This window comes from Pagrus pagrus, assembly GCF_965226575.1.
Source record: "Pagrus pagrus genome assembly, chromosome: 12".
In the NCBI taxonomy this organism is placed as follows: Eukaryota; Metazoa; Chordata; class Actinopteri; order Spariformes; family Sparidae; genus Pagrus; species Pagrus pagrus.
Genome location: NC_140196.1, coordinates 8,845,645 through 8,868,502, shown reverse-complemented (window position 1 = coordinate 8,868,502; position 22,858 = coordinate 8,845,645). Strand labels below are relative to the sequence as shown.

The 22,858-nt window shown below is 47.7% G+C and overlaps 1 protein-coding gene across 1 annotated transcript in view; it reads left to right on the top strand.

Annotated features, from left to right (window-relative positions):
• ptch2 (patched 2) overlaps positions 1-22,538 on the top strand; it is a 27,302-nt gene extending 4,764 nt beyond the window's left edge. The window contains exons 3-23 of the mRNA XM_084369433.1: positions 5,278-5,467; positions 5,554-5,623; positions 5,724-5,815; positions 7,996-8,104; positions 8,222-8,308; positions 8,405-8,526; positions 9,482-9,629; positions 10,444-10,575; positions 10,661-10,816; positions 10,926-11,018; positions 11,096-11,221; positions 12,037-12,418; positions 12,502-13,026; positions 13,568-13,710; positions 13,852-14,032; positions 14,118-14,398; positions 15,853-15,990; positions 16,417-16,559; positions 19,222-19,627; positions 19,721-20,252; positions 20,379-22,538. Of these exons, the coding sequence (XP_084225559.1) occupies positions 5,278-5,467; positions 5,554-5,623; positions 5,724-5,815; positions 7,996-8,104; positions 8,222-8,308; positions 8,405-8,526; positions 9,482-9,629; positions 10,444-10,575; positions 10,661-10,816; positions 10,926-11,018; positions 11,096-11,221; positions 12,037-12,418; positions 12,502-13,026; positions 13,568-13,710; positions 13,852-14,032; positions 14,118-14,398; positions 15,853-15,990; positions 16,417-16,559; positions 19,222-19,627; positions 19,721-20,252; positions 20,379-20,413 (4,091 nt within the window). The 3' untranslated portion in view covers positions 20,414-22,538. The remainder of the gene's footprint in view (positions 1-5,277; positions 5,468-5,553; positions 5,624-5,723; positions 5,816-7,995; positions 8,105-8,221; positions 8,309-8,404; positions 8,527-9,481; positions 9,630-10,443; positions 10,576-10,660; positions 10,817-10,925; positions 11,019-11,095; positions 11,222-12,036; positions 12,419-12,501; positions 13,027-13,567; positions 13,711-13,851; positions 14,033-14,117; positions 14,399-15,852; positions 15,991-16,416; positions 16,560-19,221; positions 19,628-19,720; positions 20,253-20,378) is intronic.
• The last annotated feature ends 320 nt before the right edge of the window (positions 22,539-22,858 follow it).

The window sequence follows — 22,858 nt, the reverse complement described above, 5'->3', positions numbered from 1 at the left end:
ACTAAACTCATCCTTCTTGGCAGAGTTTGGGTGAGGCATGACAGACATGTACACAGACTCAAGCTGTCCAAATATGAGTGCAGTGAGACAGGGCCTATCCGGATAGCAGGCGCACCACATGTCCCATAAAGAGGCCGTGTACAAAGAGGATAGGAAAGGGGGAGGTAGAGACCATACGCAGTTCACATATGTAGCATGAATGCATAGAGACTGCTTAGCTTAGCCGGCTAGCGGGGAACTCAGACACGGTCTTTGGCAGATATGAAGAGGACAGGAAACAGATTGATTAAAAAGACGTCTGAGTTTGCGCAAATGAGCGAATGCACACGTGGGCATTCGAGTGTTTGGAGCAGTTTCTCTAAACAAACCTCAGAGCGGCACAGCAGGTAAATGCTATAATTCATCGGAGCGCACACAGCGCCCCAGTTCAGACAGAGAAAGGGAGCTCTATGAGGCATTATTGGAGGTGAATAGTGCGCGGTGGTGCCCCAGCTAGATAAATAAACTCCCAGCGCTCAGGGCCCGGGACCTCACTGGTAGAGAGAACAAACAAGACCAGAGTCAACCTGGGTCACTTCTAAATGTTTATTTCACCCCCCCCTCTTCCCGCCATCCCTCAATCCAAGTCTCCCTCATTCCATCCCCTTTTTCAGCAGCCCCCCCAACCCAAGCAACACACACACTCTCTCTAACAGTGAGACCGAGACCACCCCCCAACAAATAAACACAGATTGAGCAGCTATGGATACATGTGCATATGACAGACACATGGCTTTTTGCTTCCATAACACACTCTGCTCCCTACCTGATTTAAGTAGCAAATTTTAAAACAAAAGTATACATCACCTAAGACTAGATATCCAGCGTTACATCCACATTTAAAGCTGTTGTTTTGGTGCCAAAGCTCTTATAATAAAGGGCACTGGACTGTCAGTCTTTGCAACACTGAATGCTATACGGGGAGAAAAGGCTGCAATGCGACTGAAAACAGGATAATGAAAACTCAATCAATATAGCGTGGCACCCTTTCTTAACCCAGCTGAAGAGCAACCTTTGTCTTTGGTCGGCGTGCAAATAAAGCGGCACCAGTCACCTCAGAGTTTGCACCATTTGCCTCCGTCTTTACACCGTGGAAGTATAAAAAAGTAAAGGGAGAGTGGGACGGAGAGAGACTGAACATTTTCTTGGTACTTGGGAGGGAAAAAAGAAATGGTTCTCGGGCTCAATAAATTCATTTCTTGTCTGAATGAGACCAGCAACGTGGAAAAATTTTGCCTTTCAGGCAGGGATGAATGTATGTTTCAACCACACATTAAGCAGTATTAGCGGTCAGTGGAGTGTCTAATGTGACTATTTTTCACAGTGGCCAACTCTGCCCATGATTAGCATAATTAGCAGAGGCAAGCCTATACATATGGAAATAGAAAGTGCCTAAATGCCAACCCTGGTGGAAATTTATGTGTGGTGGCTAACACCACTGGCACATCTGAATAGAATGTAAGTGAAACTGATTTTTCATGTTGTTTTCACTGTTTTATACTGTTTTTGAAGGTGTGATCTCAGGGTGGTTGTTTTTTTGTCATGACGACTGAAGCCGCTGCTTCAAACGCTTTAAATCGCATCATTTTGTTTTCTTATGTTCACACATTAAGTAGGATTTTTCTCCTTGCAAAATAACACAACTGTCTTCGACGATTAATGAACAGATACAGCGTGCGCGTGAAGACAAAAACACACACACACACTGTATTTCTATAGGTAAGATACCAAAGTGCCAGCTTCTCTTTCTCGCCCCCAGCCTCACCCTCCCACCGCCAACTCCTGCATTGTTTTACAGGCTGGGAAAGTTTTGGTCCATTTGCTTTTGTTGTGAAAAAAAAAAAAAAAAACCCTCTTTATTTTATTCCGCTGTTTGTTGGGAAACATCTGAAAGAAATTGAAGGGTTGAATGACAAAAGGGTGTGCATTCAGTCTGGAGCTGCTGTACTGAAGGATTGTATGGAGGAATGGCCCATCTGCTGGGGGCAGCCTGCTTTAGGCGGTGCCCTGGCTAGGGAATGCCATAGGGCAGGGCCGGGCTCAGGACCCAAAGTGGGGCATAGTCGTGATTCTGGTGGGTCCACTTGTGACAAAAGGACCAAGAGGTTTTTTTTGTGTGTGATGCTGGGTGCCAGGCTGCCAAGAGAATGAGTTTCTCATTTGGCTCTTTAGCTGAAAATCTAAAGAAATAAAGGACCTTTATTAGTGAAAAAAGATGGGTGAGAGTGAATGATGAATAGAAGATGGCAGCCAAAGAGTAGCTTTCTGTCTTTTTTTATGTATATTGTTGCCACTCTACGGTGATTGGAATGCCTTTTCCCTTAATTCGATCTTTTTTTAAATGAGGTTCTGCTTAGAAATCAGCTGTTGGTTTCTCCGCATGTGGTCAAGCTGTGTGAATCGGGAAACTTCCCATGTACGTAGCAGGTAAAAGCATACATGTCACTTTCAACCCTCTTCGTCTTGGCTCTTCCTCCATAGCAGCGTGGGGCCTTTCAGAGGCCCCCTAATCCAGCTAATCTACCACACTGAACTTTGAAGGTGGCCTGGTCTGACCTAGCATGGCCTGGAACTGGGACTAGGCCTGTAAGCCACGAAGATAGAAAAGAATAGAATAGAAAAGAATAGAAAAGAAAAGAATAGAATAGAATAAATTTGAAACACAGCACTTTAAATGTGGCCTCGCCTCCGTCCTAGAAGCCAGATGTGAGAAGCCGCGCATATTTCACCAGGTTAGGGGATTCTGGGTGTTCGGCTTTTGTGGATGGAAGGGTCAGGTGGGGAGGAAATGACTGAGGTTGGTGGAGACAGGGCCCAGTGTTTACACCAGTGTACGCACCCATACACACACACACACACACAGCCACATGTACGCACACATTCATACAAACGTTGCATTTGTACGCCCACTGCCATGAAACCATGTCAGTGCTTGTTATGACATTTTTCATTAGCTTTTCACCTCCCCGATGTCGTAACTGTTGTGAAAGTGCTTTAAGTGATTAAGCTAGTAAATAAAATCACATGTTGCACCCAACAAAGTCGAAACTGCAAGATGGTGGTCGAGTTTCGCAAAAATAGATCCAGTGTAAGAACTGTGGCAGTGATTCAGAAGGAGTTTCTGATCTATTATTTTATTTCATCATTTCATGTTTATAAAATTGCTCCTGTAGTAAAAAGTTACCCGCCGCCGGGGTGATGAAACCCCCAAACTTCCAGGCTCAAAGGCGCTTTCTTCCCAGGGTGGGAAAATTTCCGGGAACTGTCTCTTTAAGGCTGTGTGGAGCGCAGGCTGAGTGCACGGAGAGGGTAGGGGGGATTGAAAGAGAGTGAGAAAGAAGAAGAAAAAGGAGAAAGAGGGAGGAAAAGGAGAAGAGAAACCAGGAGAGGGGGAGACAGATAAGAAAAGAAAGGTTCCTTCTGGAGCGAGCGGTGAACTGAGCACAGCAGAAGCGAGCAGAGTGGCTGCGAGAAGCTCAGAGTTGGGTGGTTGGGGCCGGACCAGGGGTTGAGGAGAGAAGGCGAGAAAGAGAGAGGGAGAGGGAGAAGAGAGAGGACTGGCTGCCTGGGTGGTCCAGATGGGAGGAACGAGACACAAATAGCTATAATTTACTTCAGGAGGCCTGTAATTACAGAGCCAGAGTCTCTCCGAGCCACCCAGTTCCTGTTGGGATCAAAACCCCACACTGCAGAGGTTAACATACGAAATGTCAAAAAAGGTTTAACAGATGTCAAAGAGGTCCGCGAACGGAAAGGGTTCCATTTTGTAGTAGCCCTTTTTTTTGATTGGAAATCGGTGCGCCAAGGAAGCAGAGCAGCGACGGCTTTAACACCAAGGCGCAATCTGTGAAAACGGTTTTAATAAAAGACAAATAAACTCCAAGAACCGGCAAGAACTCCGAGAACTCTTTAAAAAAATTAGCTTCCAAAAAGTCTTAAGGAAATTCTCCTGCATGTCACTGTTGTGGTTCGCTTGGAATTAAAGCGTTATAAAAACTTCTCGACTTTAAACATTTTGTTGGACCAGATGTGCGACGAGTCCCCTTCTTGAGTTTATATCTCCCCTCTCTTTTGGGATGCACTGAGTCAGACACCCATGATTGCAAATAAACGAGCTGACCTTATATCCTCAAGCTGGACCGTGTCTCCAAGGCCCGGAGTTTTTTCGAACCTGATCTCACACTTTTCGCGGCGTAGGCTGAATAGTTTGTTTTTTCTTTTCTCGCCATCAATTATAGGAGCTCGGGGCTGGGGGAGGTGCAGAGAGCGTGGGGGAGAGAGTAAGAGAGAGAGAGGGGAGACAGACAGGGAGCATTAAAGAGTATGAGAGGATAGATGCAGGCGGGATTGAGCGCAGGGCAAGTGAGTAAAAGAGTGACGAGAGTTAGAATTAAGAAGGAGGTAGCCCCTGTTTCCAAAACCTCCCCCCTTCTCTCCCCCCCTCTTCCCTCCCTCTCTCTTTCTCTCTCTGGGGTTGTCATGTAGTGGGACAGCGAGAGGGGCAGACGGGCCCTCTGTGATCCAGCGCGGCATGTTTCATGTCCACTTGGCACAGGCACAGATCCCCCCGGCTGGCAAACTCTTTTCAGGGCAACCTCCTGTAATTAGGGGGCTGGAGTCTACCGCACAGCACAACATAGCTTCTCTCTCTGTTGTTTTTTTTTCATCCTCTTTCTATCTCTTTTTTGTTCATCATCACCACTGACATCCATATTTATCTCTTTATGAGTCTATTTAGCTCTCTTCATCTACTTGTATCTCCAAGCTCTTTGATTTCCTCTTCTCTTCTCTTCTCTTCTCTTCTCTTCTCTTCTCTTCTCTTCTCTTCTCTTCTCCTTATATATTCAAAATGCCTTTGTCAATATATCTGCTGCCTCCAGAAGAGTGGCAGAGGGTTTTCGGGGCATCAGAAGGGCTGGTTTTCCGAGCTAACAGGGCACATCTGTTTCACAGAAGGAGCCAATGAGAAGCTGTATTACTCATTTCTCTTGGCCAGACGCTGGCTTGTGTGAAGTGCCTTCAAAACCAACACTGGCGAGGGCCAAGGGCGTTGGTCGATATATGTGTGTGTTCTGTGTGCAAGTGCGTGTGCATATGTAACACACTTTGTTACACGATCCGCATCTGTGTGTGCGTCTTTGTAGAAATCCTGCGCCGATGCATGAATAATGTAAAGTCTATCTATCCGCCGAGCTGCCGAGGCCAATTATTTACCCCGTTATATTCTCTGTTTTCTAGCTGGCAGTCGGGTCAGCACGGAGCTTCACTACACCAGGGAGAAGCAGGGAGAGGAGTCAGTATTTACCTCACAGATGCTCATCCAGACCCCCAAAGAAGAGGGCACCAATATACTTACCCAGGAGGCCTTGCTGGTTCACATGGAGGCCGCCCTGTCCGCCAGCAAGGTTCAGGTGTCACTGTTTGGAAAGTAAGTGGACCACAGACGATGTGACGTGAAAGCGTTTCTTGTTGTAAATGATTATCAGTCAATCATGATTGTTTTCTCTCTTGCAGATCTTGGGATCTTAACAAAATATGCTATAAATCAGGAGTCCCTATTATAGAAAATGTCATGATTGAAAGGGTAAGTTCACCAAAAAAATGAGCGTCTTGGCTCTTTACTTACATATTTCCTCCTGATTCATGATGTTTAATCCCGCTTCCTTTCTATTTCCCGATCCCAGATGATTGACAAGCTATTCCCCTGTATGATAATCACCCCACTGGATTGTTTTTGGGAAGGGGCCAAACTTCAAGGAGGCTCCGCCTATTTACCGTAAGTCTTGGAATATTTGACTCAACTTCCATTTCTTCCTTTGCATATTAAAACGTTTCATAGAAAATCTTGGCTCTCCCGTTGCTGTCGTTGCTTCCATCTGAGTTGCGGACTTTTGGTGGGGTCCTGTAACTTTTAGCTGGATGGAGACATACAGTTGGGCTTTCAGTAGTCTGTCAGTGGGTGCTGTGACTGACAGCGGCCAGTAATAGAGTTCTTTTCGGGCCCAGAGAGGGACAGGAGGGGTGAGGGGGGGGTGTCCTGACAGAGAAATTCAAAGAGAGAAAGTGAGGGGAGAGATGCAGAGGGATGGAGAGAGAGAGAGAGAGAGAGGAGATGGCTGCAGCAGCAACTGGGTGGTGGGTTGGTAGAACGGAGGGCGGGGAGGCGGCGGCGGCGGCGGTGGTGGTGGTGGTGGTGGTGGCAGGGGAGCCCTTTGGGTCAGACAATGGTAAGCATTCTTTCAGTTTACGAGTGAGTGTCCATCAGTGCAGGGGCCCCGGAGGAGGGAGGGGGGCCGGCTTTGTCAGCTCACGGCTAACACTCGGCATTCTCATGGTAATGCCTCGGGCTCCCAGCTCCCAAGTTGTCCAACAAATAAAATGGGCAGTATTCAAGCCTCAAGTCCCTCGAGAAAGACAGAGAGAGAGGCTACAAGACGGTTAACAGCGGAGTCGCGGCGTATTTGGGCATTTGCGGATTTTTTTTCTCCCTCTTTTTTTTTTCTGGAAGTTCTCTTGAGAAATTGAGTCACTGAAAGAGGGCTTTTTTTGTGTGTCGTCAGAAGTGATATTTCAATCGAGTTTATAAAAGATAGTTTAGATCGGAGCAGATGTTTCTTTGCAAACAAATTATTTGTTTATATTTCTGTGCAGAGCTGACAGCAGTATGTTGCATGACAAGCCAGCACACACAGAAACAAACACAAGTTTCCCATCCTCTGCATCTCCCAGTTGGCCCGTGTGAACTGAGAGCGACAGAGAGCAGAGAAGGGGGTCTTTGATGATTCGCACGTCTCTCAAGAATTCCTGTAAATTACACAAAGTGTTCAGCATCTGTTGTTATTTATTAAATGTTTTTTAAAAGCAAAAAAAAAGCCGTGAAGGGAAACTCGCGGCGGTCGCTGAGGCCTGTGTCCTCCGAGTCAGCTTCCGCTTCACTTCAGCTGTGGTTTTAAATGCAGAAAAAAAAAAAAAAAAGAGAGAAAAGATTGAGATAGAGAGGGAGAAAGAGGGAGAGTGAGGAAGAGAAGTGAGTGAGAGTGAGAGAGAGAAAAAACTTTGGGGAACAAAGAGCAGCAATCTATGAAAAAACAAAAGGGCCCAGGCCCGGTTCACTCAAGCAAAAACTAGCTGATAAAGGAGTGTGTCTTTGCAAGCAGCAGCAAAAGGGACCCTGGTATGTGGGAATAGGAGAGGAGCTCTCTTCATGAGCCATTGGAGGGAGATTGAGCCTCAAGTTGAGATACTTTGGGATTCTTTTATTTTCCTCCCCTTCTGTCTGTCTTCTTTCTTACTTTGTCCTGCTGCAGAACATGTGCATCCAAAGTGTTTTCTAGCACATAATCACAAAATCTTTCCAATAATTTAGCATTCCACTTTTTCTTTTCTATATTTTGGTACAAAAAAACAGCCTTGGGTAGGCTGAAGCGGGAGATCGAGCTAAATTTGAGGCTAACTTATTGGTCAAGACATGTAAAACCCTTCAGAGAGTAGATTTACAGACCTTAATATAGAGCAAATAATGCATTTATCTGAAGGGGATGGTACAGGAGAGGCTCAGAATGAGCTCCCTTTGCTTCTCCTCTCCTCCCTCACCTATTTCCCTCCCATCCATCCTGCCCAGCCTCTCCCCTTCCTTCCCTCCTTATCAAGATGTTTTGGGAGGCAGAGGTAATCGTTATGACTCAGTGCAGGACATTGAGGAATGGAAGTGAGCAGGCAGCCACCGTGCCTTTTCCCCGGGCATTGTGGCGGCGTGAAACAGGATAATAAACGCTATTTTATCCTGTATCTGCAGCTAGCCTCCTGCGTGGCCCTGCCCGACGAGGGCGAGAGAATTAAAGCGAACTGAAAGAATCAGAGGTTTTCTGGCAGGAATGCAAAGCGACGCAGCCGTAGTTATTTTGTACGCTTTCTTCTGCGAGTTCTTGTCTCATCTGTGTTGCCTTTGCTTTGCAGGGGTATGCCAGATATCCAGTGGATGAATCTCGATCCTGTCAAGCTGATGGAGGAACTGAGTCAGTTCACGTCACTGGAGGGATTTAAGGAGATGTTGGACAAAGCCCAGGTGGGGCACGCAAATACACACTGACAGATTCACCGAATTAAAGGCTTACTTATACCAACAACAGCTGCATGCTTTTTTTCCCCCATATACTGATATTTGCATTGTTTGATTCCTTAGGTGGGGCATGCCTACATGAACAGGCCGTGTCTCGACCCGTCAGACCCCGACTGCCCCGTCAGTGCACCTAACAAAGAGCAAGGAGAGGTAGGTCACAGTTCAGTCGTTATATACAACGAGAAGTCACAGGTAGATGAACCACATAGACACCTAACATGTTTCCCTGTGTTTTCATCCATTCAGAGTCCCGACATTGCCGGGCGTCTCCAGGGCGGTTGCCACGGTTTCAGCCGGAAGTTCATGCACTGGCAGGAGGAGCTGATCCTGGGAGGGCGGGTCAAGAACAGCCAGGAGACTCTGCTGAGGTGTGTGTTTATTAAGACATGTAAAGAGAGGTTAGCCACCGCAGAGGAGGGTTTTAAGTTTGCTCTCGTCTTATTGGAAGATGTAATAGTAAGGAGAGGGAGGGGATTTGTGCCGAGCAGGCAGCCAGTCCGCCCATCAGCTTGTGAGCCGCCGCGACCGTGGAATCCGTGTAACCCCTAATAACCCAACAGACACATGCTAGGAATGCCTCGTACCGAGAGGGATCGGTTTCCTGCATGACCCCGGTCCAGGATAGGCCAATTAAAGATGATTGACAGCCACATAAAGCCCCCTCCTGCCCCCCTCACCCTGTTACACGTTTGTTGTGTAAGGGACCAAACATGAAGAAGATAGAGAAGAAGGAGAAAAAACACTTTCCCATTGACTTCAGCTGGATTTAAAAGCATGGCCACTTCAAATGGAGTGACAGCACTGGGTCAGAGCCCAGATCACGACCCACACAGGCCCAACAGGGCCTTGAATGAAAGAGGATTCCAGTCCCATCTGCGAGAGCCACACTTACTCTAGGGGTGTGATTTACGATCGCTTCTTTCACGTTTTCAGCAGCACTGCTGCCGGCCGTGGCTGTGCCAAGAAAACCTGAGGACATCTGGGATCGCAGCCTAGAGACCGGCAGACAGGCAGACTAGATAACACCTGCTTTTGGTTGTTTACGTTGGCAGACAGACACACAAGCAGGCAGGCAGGCAGGCGTACAAATCCTGGAAGAAACGGCACCTGCCTTTAGACGTTCACAGAAAGACTGGCTCATGCTTAGGTAAAAGGATACTGAGAACATCTAAACAGTCTGACTGGATGATTTTTAGTGTGCTACTTGTGAGATGGATGATGCTGTGGAGGTTTCGGCTCAGCTCAGCACACAATAAAGCATGTTTGCAGGGGGAGCGTGACATCTCTGATGTGTCCTAAGCTTACGCTCGTGTGTTTTCGCAGCGCGGAGGCTCTCCAAACCATGTTCCTGTTGATGAGTCCCAAGCAGCTGTACGAGCACTTTAAAGACGACTACGAGATCCACGACATAAACTGGAACGAGGAGAAGGCCACCGCCATCCTCGAGTCCTGGCAGAGGAAGTTTGTGGAGGTGAGAGCACACGTACACACACACAGACACAGTAGTATAGAAAAGTAAAAGGAAGATGAGGATTGTTTTGCTTTGGTTGACACACACACGCACTGGCGAACACTCGCCGCATGGGACTTATTCTGCAGTGTCTGAATTCCATCAGTCTTCAGCTCCCTTGTAAAGCGACTCGCAGGGCATACCAGGGCAGTAGGTGTGTGTGTGTGTGTGTGTGTGGTAGGCCAGCCATCTCTCTCTGTCAGAGCCCTAGTTATAGGAACAAGCTGTTGCTGTGATAGCTGACACCCACCACGGTGAGGGTAAGGAGAGAGGGGAGGAGGAGGGGGACATAGGCGAGGGAGGAGGGGTAACCGACTCCAACGTAAACTGACAGATAGGCGACACCTCCTCTCGACATATTAAAGAACAAGATCGGATCTATGTGAGATTGCGAACGACGACTGGATGCGGATAGGTAAACAGCTTCAGAGGGGCGCTCCGGTCGGCTCGGGGTGGAGAGAGAAGCTCCTCTGAGGCCATGTGATCCCATCTCTTTCACCTTTGACCTCACAACCTCTGGCATCTGTGCTCATTACTCCTCAGTTGTCATCCGCACACACGCACTCACACACATGCTAGCACATGTAAAAACACACACACACGCTCATACTCACTTTCACACACATTTCAAAGGGAGAGGAAAGGGGGTGCTTTTTTCTGTCCCCTGACATGTGGGGCCCGGGAAGTTTGTTTTTCGCACGTTCAGCTTCTTTTTGACATATTTTTCTTCTTTTATGAGTTTTATCGTATGTATTAATTGATCTTTATCCTTCAGATTGTCCACCAGAGTATCCCAGACAACTCCAGCCAGTCCATCCACGCCTTCTCCACCACCACCCTCAATGACATCATGAAATCCTTCTCCGATGTCAGCGTGATCCGGGTGGCCGGCGGATACCTCCTCATGGTGAGCACAGTGATGGATTTAAGTGAGTCGATTACGGCCTGTAAGTGAAAAGCATTGAACTAATATTGAATGTCTCCCTCTCTAGCTGGCCTACGCCTGTGTGACCATGCTGAGGTGGGACTGCGCCAAGTCTCAGGGGGCCGTGGGCCTGGCAGGGGTGCTGTTAGTGGCTCTGTCGGTGGCTGCAGGGCTGGGTCTCTGCTCGCTGCTCGGCCTCTCGTTCAACGCCGCCACCACACAGGTACGACGAAGGAACATACATGCATTAACTGTTTTAAATTAATGAAAGATTTATTTTAAGGTCCAGATTCTGATGTCAGACACTTCATTCTGACTCTTTCCTATCACAGGTGCTTCCCTTCCTGGCGCTAGGGATCGGTGTGGATGACATGTTTCTGTTGGCTCATTCCTTCACAGAGGCTGGAAGTAACATCCCCTTTAAGGTATGTTTGAGCCTCTCCTCTCCTCTCCTCTCCTCTCCTCTCCTCTCCTCTCATCACTCTCCCTGTTTCTTTTAAAGGATCGCACAGGAGACTGTTTGCGTCGCACCGGCACCAGCGTGGCTCTGACTTCCGTCAACAACATGATCGCCTTCTTCATGGCCGCTCTCGTACCAATCCCTGCCTTGCGAGCCTTCTCTCTGCAGGTATGTTTTGCACACACACACACACACACACATACATGAACGCATGCGCACAGACATAAACACATGTACACAATCGCACACCGAGAGGCCGGGGGGCTCCTTTGAAAATGAAAGAGATAACTTAAGAGAGGTGACACTTATTCAGAGCAGGGAAAGGCTTTGTTCCCTGTTTTATTGCAGTCGCACCTACAGGGCCAACATTTTTTTGTGTGTCTCTGCATGTGTGTGTACATGTGCATAAGTTTGTGCATGTGTGTAATGTGGAATAATCAGAGCAAAGAGGGTGATGAACAGACAGAGAGAGAACGAGAGGGAGAGGGAGGGAGGAGTGGATCAGTATATCACTGGCCCGTCAAGGCGGTTTGCTCTGATCTGTGACTAACTGTGGGTGGTCTGAAACACACACACACACACAAATACACACACGTAGACGTACACACACTGGAAACCACAGCCAGTTAGAATGTCAGCTTCAGGGGCTGCTGGGGTGAGTGAAGGGTGATGGTTTTGCTCAGACTCGCAACATATATATTCCCTCCCTGCTCCTTTCTCTCACTCTTTCTAGTAGTTCTTTCATTCTGGCGACTCTTTTCTTTCTTTTCTCTCTCCCTCTCCCCCTTCTGGCTCGCTTAGTATTCCTGGCTGGTGATTTAGAGTAAGGCTTTTCTTCGCTTTCGAGGCTGTGGTCTGAGATACTAAAAAAAAAAGAAAAGAGAGAGAGAGAGAGAGAGAGAGAGAAGGAGCGCTGACTCTAGGGTGTCTGTAATTTCACATACTGTTCTGTCTTTTCTCACATTGTTTTTCTCCCTCTCCAGGCGGCCATTGTTGTGGTGTTTAACTTCGCCATGGTGCTGCTCATCTTCCCCGCCATCCTCAGTTTGGACCTCCACCGGCGCGAGGACAAGCGTCTGGACGTCCTCTGCTGCCTGTACAGCCCGTGCTCCGACCGCGTCATCCACCTCTCCCCGCACGAGCTGTCAGACGCCGGAGAGCAGCCGCACACGCCCACGACGGCCACGGCGCACCAGTACACAGCGGGGTCGACAATCACCACCAGCACGCAGATCACCACCACCGTGCAGGCGTTCACGCAGTGTGACGCAGCGGGGCAGCATATCGTCACCATACTTCCACCTACCTCACAGATCTCCACCAGCCCGCCATCCATCATCGTTTGCCCCACCTCACAGCCCCAGGGTAAATAAAGTTACATCAAGCGTATGATGATATGTTATTTTGTGTAAAGCAATCAAGACTCACGATCCACTTTCTTCTCCTAGCCATCACACCTACCCCTACCACCACCTCTGTGCCGGACCCCTACGGCTCCCAGCTCTTCACCCCTACCTCCAGCTCCACACGGGACCTCCTCGCCCAGGTGGAGGATTCCAAATCGGGAAAGAAGTGCGTCCCACTGCCCTTCCTGCACTGGAACCTGTCCAGCTTCGCCAGGGAGAAATACGCCCCTCTGCTCCTCAAGCCCAAAAGCAAAGCCATCGTGGTGGTTCTCTTCCTGGGCCTCCTGGGCCTCAGCCTGTACGGGACCACCATGGTGCACGACGGCCTCTACCTGACCGACATCGTGCCGCGCGACACCAAGGAGTACGACTTCATCGATGCCCAGTTCAAGTATTTCTCATTTTACAACATGTACCTGGTGACCATGGATGGATTCGATTACGCCCGGTCGCAGCGGCTGCTGATCCAGCTGCACAACGCCTTCAACTCCGTCAGATACGTGGTCAGAGACAGCGACAACAAGCTGCCCCGCATGTGGCTGCACTACTTCCAGGACTGGCTCCGAGGTAAGAATCCAGGCTCAGTGATGTAATTTTTTTTGAGTGAGTCGGGTAGTAAGTTACCCTCGGTCCCCCTGAGAGTGTCTGATAGTGATGTCAGAATCCGGCAGAGGGTGCAACAGGTTTTTTCAGGTGTGCTTTTTTTTTTTTTTTTACTGCAGGAGTGTGCTTAGGGGTGAGAATGTGCGAAGGGTGAGTGAGAGTTCAGTCATGCTGTTTACGCCCATCCACCTGGGCTCAGGGGTGCAGTAGACGGGTTGGGGTCATAGGTTATCTTTGCATGTGTGTGTGTGGGTTTGTGTGTGTGTGTGTCCTCAGGCAAGGACGTGTCAGAGGCCCAGTCAGGAGGAAGTGATAGCTAACAGGTCAATCAGAGCCAGCTGAAAACAAAAAAAAGAAAAAGAATTAGAAAAGGAAACTTGATATTTCACGTTTTTAGACTCGCCGCCCACATTGACAGACACGCAGGACAACTCCCATCATTTTATGATAATAGAAACCATAATGTTTTATATATTTAAACTGCAATAATCCTTTTTATTTTCAGGTCTCCAGGCTGCTTTCGATGCTGACTGGCAGGCAGGGAGGATTACCTCTGACAGCTATCGTAACGGCACAGAGGACGGAGCTCTGGCGTACAAGCTCCTCATCCAGACCGGCTCCAAGAAAGAGCCTTTCAACTACAGCCAGGTATGTCCACAGGCTACAAGGAATACTTTAAACCAGAATCCACATGTACACTGTGTGTGGTATTGTAGACAGCATCAGTTTATTTTGACCTTTTTATTCTGGAAAAAAAACTCAATCTTTCGATCTTTTTTTCCTTTCCAGCTGACATCTCGTCGGCTGGTGGATGCAGAGGGTTTGATCCCCCCGGAGGTTTTTTACATCTACCTGACAGTGTGGGTCAGTAACGATCCTCTGGGCTATGCTGCCTCTCAGGCCAACTTCTACCCCCATCCTCGAGAGTGGATTCACGACAAGTATGACACTACAGGGGAGAATCTGCGCAGTAAGTGTCTCATCCTATTGTTTTGGATACAGCGGAAAATGCCCCAAAACCAAATGATCTGACCTCAGCCTTTCCTCTCCTGCAGTCCCAGCTGCAGAGCCTCTGGAGTTTGCCCAGTTCCCCTTCTACCTGAACGGCCTCCGCCAGGCCGGCGACTTCGTGGAGGCCATCGAGAGCGTGCGGTCCGTCTGCGACGAGTTCAGCCGCAAGGGTGTGTTCAACTACCCGAACGGATACCCCTTCCTGTTTTGGGAGCAGTACATCGGCCTCAGACACTGGTTCCTGCTGGCGATCAGCGTGGTGCTGGCCTGCACCTTCCTGGTCTGCGCGATCCTGCTGCTCAACCCCTGGACTGCCGGCATCATTGTAAGCCAACAAACTCTTCGTCGTATCCACCTCTTCTCCATCTTGTCTGTACCTCGCGCTACCTCAACAACATCATTAGCGCCTTCCTCCCTCTCCTCTTCCTCTCACTTTCTTCTCACCCTTCTCAGCACAGCTCAATAACGCTGTCTAGGGGGCCCCTTTTTCTCTGCGGAGGGCCAGTACGCACACACACACACACACACACACACACACACACACACACACACACGGGGACCTTTGTCATTCTAATGTAGGCTGGGCCGGCCTTAGAAAAGGAAATGCAAAGGAGCAAGAAAGGCTTTGCCCTCCTGAAGCCTCTACCTCCAACTCTCTCACTGCTTTTGTCAGAGGGAGAGAGAGAGACTTGGGGACAGGACAGATCTGCCCAGTTGCGACCTTGGCCTGCTCAACCCATCCATCAGGGATATGTGTGTGTGTGTGTGTGTGTGTGTGTGTGTGTGTGTGTGTGTGTGTGTGTGTGTGTGTGTGTGTGTGTGTGAGGGAGAGAGAAAGAGACAGTCTGAGTGTTCAGCGGTTGGAAAACATTTCACACACAAGCTGGTGGGACCGGTGGTCTTTAAGGGCCCCCCAAACTCACCCACACACACACACACACACACACACACACACACAAATCCACATATCCCTGACCATTTGGGGGGGGGGGGGTGAATTGTAGCACAACAACAGTGCCAGATTCAGTTGGAATGTGTTTAATTTAAGTAGCCGTCTCTAGCAGCACTGATTGAGACAGCAGCACAACACAATCTTCAGAGGGAGAGGCGCAGCTACATGCATGCACCGTTTCCAAGCATCAGCCCGCCTGTGAAGGTTTCACCCGGCCTGTATGTGGTCGAGCAGTAAAACGGCTTTTATCATTTCCAATTTAACCGTGCCCCAGCTCGGAGCCCCCGCTGGGATCAAAAGCACCCGTTGGCCGGGAACCGCTTTCTCCCTTCTCGTTTTATAAGACTTGTTGTTGCTGCTTGTATTGTGGTCTACAGTAACATCGCAAGACATTAGTGAAGTGAACACGCCGCGCGATCTAAGATGTTGCGTTAAAAATTTCGGAAACGATAAAAAGGAGCAAACAGGCTGCTATCTAGTTAAAGACGAGGGAATTTGTTTTCCGCAAACAGAGACAGATGTGTATGAATAGTGTCAATCATTTCAAGCACCTCTGGGAGGGAAGAATAGAAAAAAGAGCGAGGGAGGGAGGGAGGGAGAAGGGGAATGTATTAGCCTCAGGGTGGGTAATTTGATGCCATGTGGTTGAGCTCCTGAGCACGGGGTCAAAGATTGTGTGGGGTGAACGGGCAAAAGGGGGCTCAACTCAGCCATTAAGGAAACACACATATTCTTAGTATTTTTAGTTATTTTTACTTCATCCTACTGTTTCTCAAGCCCCGTCAGCTGAAAAAGCCTCTTCTCATCCGTCCTCGTCTTCTTCTCAGGTGTTTATCTTGGCCATGATGACGGTGGAGTTGTTTGGCATCATGGGTCTGATCGGCATCAAGCTGAGCGCCATCCCTGTGGTCATCCTCATCGCCTCCGTGGGCATCGGAGTGGAGTTTACTGTTCACATCGCACTGGTAAGTCAAGACTTGGCACACACATGGATTAACTGTGAAGGAGGGGGGCTGAGCTCCTACAATTAAACACCTACTTTACTTGAAACCTGATGCTTCGGTCAGACTGTTAAATACACACCAACATGTGACCACAGAAGACTTACAAAGCAAGTTATACATGGTTTTACCTACTTCAGGAAAGAATTAAATGTATTTGTTGATTATTGATTAAATGTATCTTTTTAATGCTACAAGAATAATAATGTAAAGGGTGCTAAAGTGTGATTAAAGATTTGTGTGTAGCGTAGTGATCCCCAACAAAACCCAACGCAGGAATCCCGAGGCGTGCCAGTCCTCGCCGCAAGCACAAGTTTTGTGTGATCGGCAAGATTTCCAACTCATTTCTCCTCTCCACCTCCCCCCTCTCCTCCTTCTCCACCACCGCAGGGCTTCCTGACAGCGATTGGCAACAGAAACAAGCGCTCCGCAGTGGCTCTGGAGCACATGTTTGCCCCGGTGGTTGACGGAGCGATCTCCACGCTGCTGGGCGTTCTCATGCTGGCAGGCTCGGAGTTTGACTTCATCATGAGGTGAGACGCTGTGTGTGTATGTGTGCGTGTGACTGCATCTGTGAATGTATGTGTGTGTGTGTGTGTATAGCCCTCCACAGCCCATTTGTTAGCCTCAGAAGAGGCAGTGTTTTGGTTTTACGCCGTCGGTGTGTGTGCGCGGAGCCAGTTGTCTAGCCTCACTCGGGGACGGGAGGAAGCCTTGTGGGGGGTCAGTGGTGCATGCAGGTGGAAATGTTATACCCCTATTTATGCACACACACACACACCCTGAGTGACAAATATGCACCTGGTTCTGTCACTCTGGGCACACACACATCCGTCTCCCCAACCTCAGAGCACAACAAATGGGGAAAACATCAAGGGTGTGTAGCAGCTGCTCGTAAACATGGAAGTGTTCTGCTACCCACTGGGTTGTGTCTGTGTGTGTGTGTGTGTGCGTGTGTGTGTGTCTCTTTCTCACACACACACAAACACACACGAGGGAATCTGTAAAAATTCCTGTCATCCGTTTGGCATTCTCTCCCTCCATGTTGGGTGCCGTAGTAAAAAGGGGAGCTAAATTTGAACTGGTCAGCCAGTCAGATGGTCTGAAGCCCACCAACAGACACCGCTCTTCTCTGACTGTGTGTGTGTCTGTCTGTGTGTGTGCGCGCGCGGGCATGCAAATTGTGTGTACTCGTGCGTGTGTTTTCTACCACTGTTTCATGGTCAGAGTGGAAAAAAAGGCGAATAGCTCGATGTTTTTCAACCGAATGTGGTCCGGGCCCAAACCCGAAACCACAACCTTGAGCTCACAGACTGCAACAGGCCTCCATGACATAAAAAGCACCGTTTTTCTGCAGAAACAGAGACGCAGGCAGTGAGAGAGGAGGAGCAGGACTCTGAGGGTGGCTTCCTTGCGAGGATATGAGGTCCTGGTGGGTGGGTAGATGGATATTAGATGGAACCAATCTTCCACGGTGTCGGATTGGATAGATAAAGAGGTGTGAATATGTGGAAAGAGAGAAAAATTGAGCAAAAGAGAGCATCTTGTTTTTTCTCCTTGTCTCCCACGGCTGCGTGAGAGATCGTCCTCATAGGACGGGGTGAGAAAGAGAGACAGAAGGGTCTAGTATCTCTGTTGGAGGTCTTGTTTAGCTGTAGCTGTAGCTGTGGTCGGGTGAATGGGGCAAGCCAGAGCCGACTAGCTGGGGAGCAGCATAAATATACTGCTGTAAACATCTCCTGGCCTTGTAATGCACTGAATAAACAGCCAGCCTAATTCAGCTCTGCTCAGAGTCCTCGCGCAAGCATGCATACACATGCACGCAGACACACACCAGGAGAAAATGCACATATGTACAGGCATGTAAACACTTACGCTGTCTTTCTCACACACGGCTCCCCAGGCCCTGACAACGAATGGAAAAGATTACAGTTTATATAAACAACAGAATTCCTAACAGTGAGACACTGTTGGAGGTCTCACCAACGTCTCACTCTCTTTCTCGCTGTCTCACTCTTCTCTCCTCTTGTTTTGTTTTGTTTTGTTTTTTCACCTTGTAAAGAAGTTGAAGGGCAGCATAGGAGGCCCCCGAAACGGGACGATGACCTATTTGTGATTTCAGCGTCTGCATGTGAGCAGATGAAGTGTCTGCGTGTGGTTTGAAGGCAGCAGACGGCAAGAAATTGCAAATATCTTCCCTGAAGTGTTTTGTCAAAAGTGGTTAGGATGACATGCGTCTGATAAAGGGAGAAAACAAGGACGGCGGTTAAAGTGGGAAAAGGAAAATATGCCAGAGAGTGTGTGGGGGGGCCCTTGTGAAATCACACCCAACATGCAAACTTGTTCCTGAAGAGTGACCTTTGTCAAGTGAAGTGGTAGTGATAATCACCGTCCATTCAGAGGAGACGACGCAGCTTGTTGACTTTTTTTTCCTTTTCATTCCAACAATCATTTTTTTCTTTCTTTTACCTCTTTAAGTCTGGCTGGCGGTTAGCATCTCACTGTCTCCCGCTCTCTGCTTTCTGTTAGTGTTTAAGTGGAGTCCTCTCTAATTTTCTTGTGGAGCTCTTTCTTGTGGCCTGCCTCCACCCCTGGCCTCCTCAGAGCTCCGCTGAGATGCACGCACGCACACACACACACAAAATAAAAAAAACGTACACACACACACAGCGCGAGTGAAAAACAGAGCGAGAGAAAGTCTTGTAGCAGCAGCAGTGGAGGCATCAAAGCATGTTTTAGTTGGACTGAGCGGGGAATCAGATTTGCCCCCCCTGCCTTTGATACACAAACACTGGGCTTTCCCCTGACTTCTTCCCCTGAGCTACTTCCCTTCCTCATGTGCCAACTGTGTGTGTTCGGAGCCGTGCACGTGCATGTGTGTGTGTGCATTTTTGTCCGCGGAAAGCATGGGGCCACTTTCGTCACATTACGAGAAAAATTGAACAGAAAACTGTCAAATGTTCGATGCCGTCCAATTTGTGTAAAAGTTGTCATGAGTTTGGCTGACGCTCTGAAACCGTCGGAGCTTTTGCCAAATCCTTAAAAATCTTAAGATGCAAAAGAAAATAAGATTAAATGTGGCTGTGTGACTGTGGGTAGCTGCACTCACTGGTCTCACTTCTTGTTTCAGACAGGAAAAAAGAGATTCTACCAGCTAAACTTCAAACTAACGTGCCTCATTTCTCTGCCCTTCAGGTACTTCTTTGCTGTTTTGGCCATCCTGACTGTTTTGGGGATGCTGAACGGTCTGGTTCTCCTGCCAGTCCTCCTGTCCATGATGGGTCCTCCAGCCGAGGTCACCCCGGTTGACAACGCCAGCCGCCTGCCCACGCCTTCCCCCGAACCCCCGCTGCCCCCACCAATGACCCACCACGGGTACTACACAGGCCATCACAACCCGCGGTCGTCTCGCCAGCAGGCTTTTTCAGAGTCGTCGGACTCTGAGTACTACTCGGAGATGACCACCACATCAGGGATCGGGGAGGAGGATTATAAGTACTGTGACCGGAACGCGTACATCGCGACGCACACCAGCGTTCCACCTGCAACATCTCACATTCTGCTGGAAGCCAGCAAGAACCCCAGCTTCCCCAAGCTCACGGTACGCTGAAGATAAACAACCTTCCTGTGTTTTCAAATGTTATCAAAATTCATGTGTTTCTCTGAAAGTAAACGATGATTTTATCTGTTGTAGGTGGTGAAACCGTTCAGAGAAAATGCAACCAGTGGAAGGATAGAACCGTTGAACGAATCCTCCCACAACGCACAGTCACCTCTCGGCTCCCAGGTCACGTGCTGGGACGGGAACAAGCAGCAGCCGGGCCTCCAGAGGAACTTACCCAGCGACAGAGCTCACTTCCCTGGGAGGACTTGTCAAAGCGGCCCCAGGCTGCAGAACGGCAGAGGGCCTCAGCCAAACAGGACTAAAGGGCCGAGCTATAGCAACAGTAGCTCCGCCCAACAGGGCTCCGCTGGGGGGCCTGTTACCATGGTAACAGCCACAGCCTCCGTGACGGTGGCTGTGCATCCGACCCTGCCGGGGGCGGCATACCAAGGCTACATGCATGAAGGTTTTGACACGGACAGCGAGTCGGACTGTTTCGAGGCCACTAAGAGGACTTGTGGTGACAAAACAAACTTTTCTTCATGTAAGAGAGACTCTCTAGAGCTCCAGGACTTGGAGGCGACACAGAGCCAGACGGAGCATCAGCTCGGCAAGACACAAGGTGAGTCAGCAACCAATCAACCGTAGGTTTACCTTACTTGTAGGGATATTGAATTTAAGACACAATTTCTAGTCTCTCTTAGCAATATCTAACCTTTTCCCTCTCTCTTCTGTTTTCCCGCTGCAGGTGGGTTGAGGATCCAGTCAGCCAAAGATTGCTAGACTCTCTCACACGCTCCCGCCGTCTCTCTTCGAGCCCTCCGGCCGCTTCCCAGAGCACCTTGACGCCCGCGCGGCGTCACCATCGAGTCTTGAACTCTCGACTGTACATAGACTTCACACAAAAAAGGAGAGGATTTATTTCAAGGACATATTAAGTAAAAAGAAAACAAACAGACGTTTTAAGAATTATATAAATCTATGAGTATATATTTTAATACTAAAAAAAGAAGGAAGCTATTTAAAAGAGTACTGTATAACTTGGGTATACTCTTGTGTAAAAGTTCAGATGTAAAAGATTATTTGTTTTTTGTGGGGCGGCCTCCACGGTGTATAGAATAAGAAATGTGCTATATGTAAAAAGTGTCCACAGAAAAGTGAGATGTTATTAAGATATTAGGCTATTGAACATACATGTCAGTGTTTCTATTTGTATTGTTATTTTCTTTTCTTTTTTTTTTCTTTTTTTTGCTGCTACACTTCAAAATAATTTTAAGTGATTTGCCTTAAAAAAAAAAAATGCAGTACCCCCTCTTCCCCCCTCTGGTTTAAGTCGCAGTACTACACTGTGAGAAAGTCTGAATCTGACACACTGACACGCTCTGTGTTGTATTTTTTAAGTGTAGAAGTTCTCTGTCACTGTAAAAAAAAAAAAAAAAAGAAAGCAGAGAATTACACAGCAGATACTGTTTTCTTAACAGTAGTAACCGTCGTGCCTTCGATTTGTCCCCTTTCTCTTGTGTTATCACAGCATTCAGAGCTCAGTGTTATGTTCTCACTTGTACCTGTTGTGTCTCATCCGGACACAGAATGTTTGTCAAGAAGCAGTAGCGGGCCGTCCGTCCGTCTGTCTGACGTCTGTCCGACATGCCGGCAGAGTCCCGTCTGAGTCATATTTCATGTTAAATATTTGTCCTCTGCAGTTTTAAACTACTTGAAGGAGCTGTGATAAGATTCTTTCTTTTATGTTCCTGCAGTTTTTGTAAGCTCTACGGGAGGTGAAGTTGTCACGTTTGTGTTTGACAATTGCTCACCTTTCTGTGTTATTCTGAAAGGGAATTTTAAAAATCCGATGCAAAGGGAGTGATTATATTTAATTTTATTAATTATTTTGTCCTTTTTTTTTCTTTGCTGGCTGCTTTAGGGTTGTAACACGTTCAACCTGACTCTCACTCACTTTTCTAATTCCTCGCTCTCCTCGCTAATACCAACCTCATACATGCCACGTTACGTTTTCTTTTTTCGTTCTTAGCGTTTTTTTCTTTTCATGTCATTTTGCTTTACAAAGTTCTTGTTGTTGTTCAGTATTGGTCTCATCACTGCCAGGTTAAATTGCAGGGAAAAACTCGCGGATCTATTTTTTAAAATGTCATTTTTTTGTCAAAGTGGCAGCTTCGGTTTTCTTTCGTAAATATGAGAGAAAAAAGTTAAGTAGCTACTGTGCAGTTGTGAATGATAATTAAGCGACGTGAGCAAAGCACCATATTACAGTTGGATCAGACCATAGGCAGCCAGCAGGTGTTGTCAGACAGTGGTGAGGAGTTTTAAAAGGGAGGGGGGGTCGAGGGGGGAGCTCCTGCATTGGTTTGTAGTTTATTTCAAAAAAATTGTTAATGTCATGCCATATAAATTATTTATATTAAAATTTTATTTTTGTAGTTTGTACAGATGTTAGTATCTAGACTGAAGTTCTATTTTTAAAGAGTGAATATATATTATATATAAATATATCTATTTGTTGGCGAGTTTGTTTTTGTTTTGTTGTTTTGTTTGCATTTTGGGATGGGGGGGGATTCGGGGAGGGAGGGGTTGACAACACTTTAGAGCAGAGGCCTTTTTTTGTTTTGTTTTGTTTTGTTTGGTGGGGCAGTTGGGGGACCATGAAGGAGAAGAAGGTGTGTAGGATTGTGTCACTGTTACACCTTGTTTTTTAAAAGTTTCCTCTTGGCCCTTCCTTCTTCATTGTCATTTTTTTTTTTTTTTTTTTTTTAAAGAAATGTTCTTGTCCATGTCTAAAACACTGTGACTTCTGAAAACTATGCTCAAGAAAAAAACCCTCGTGTGACCGTTATGTTCCCTCACCTGCTATAGAAATTTAACTAACAAAATAAATTGAATGAAAAAAGTGGTTCTGTTGTCTTTGCCGGTCTTTTTCGAGCGCGTGTTTGCCTGTGACCCTGCGAAGAGCTGCGGGGTCGGAGCTGTTATCACTAATGCCAACAAACTGACAGTGTTTGCTGGTTAAATACACCTCTCCATTATCAAGGTGCATTGTTGAGGCGTCGGACAAAAGGTTTGGTTTCAGTACGTTTACATTGTAAACCTAGATAGTATCCATGTTTACAAGTGGATTTACTTTTAGGCACAAATCTCACTGAAATCAGATGAATGCTCAACATACTGACTGATAATCATTGACTCACTTACACAAATCACAAGGCATGCACA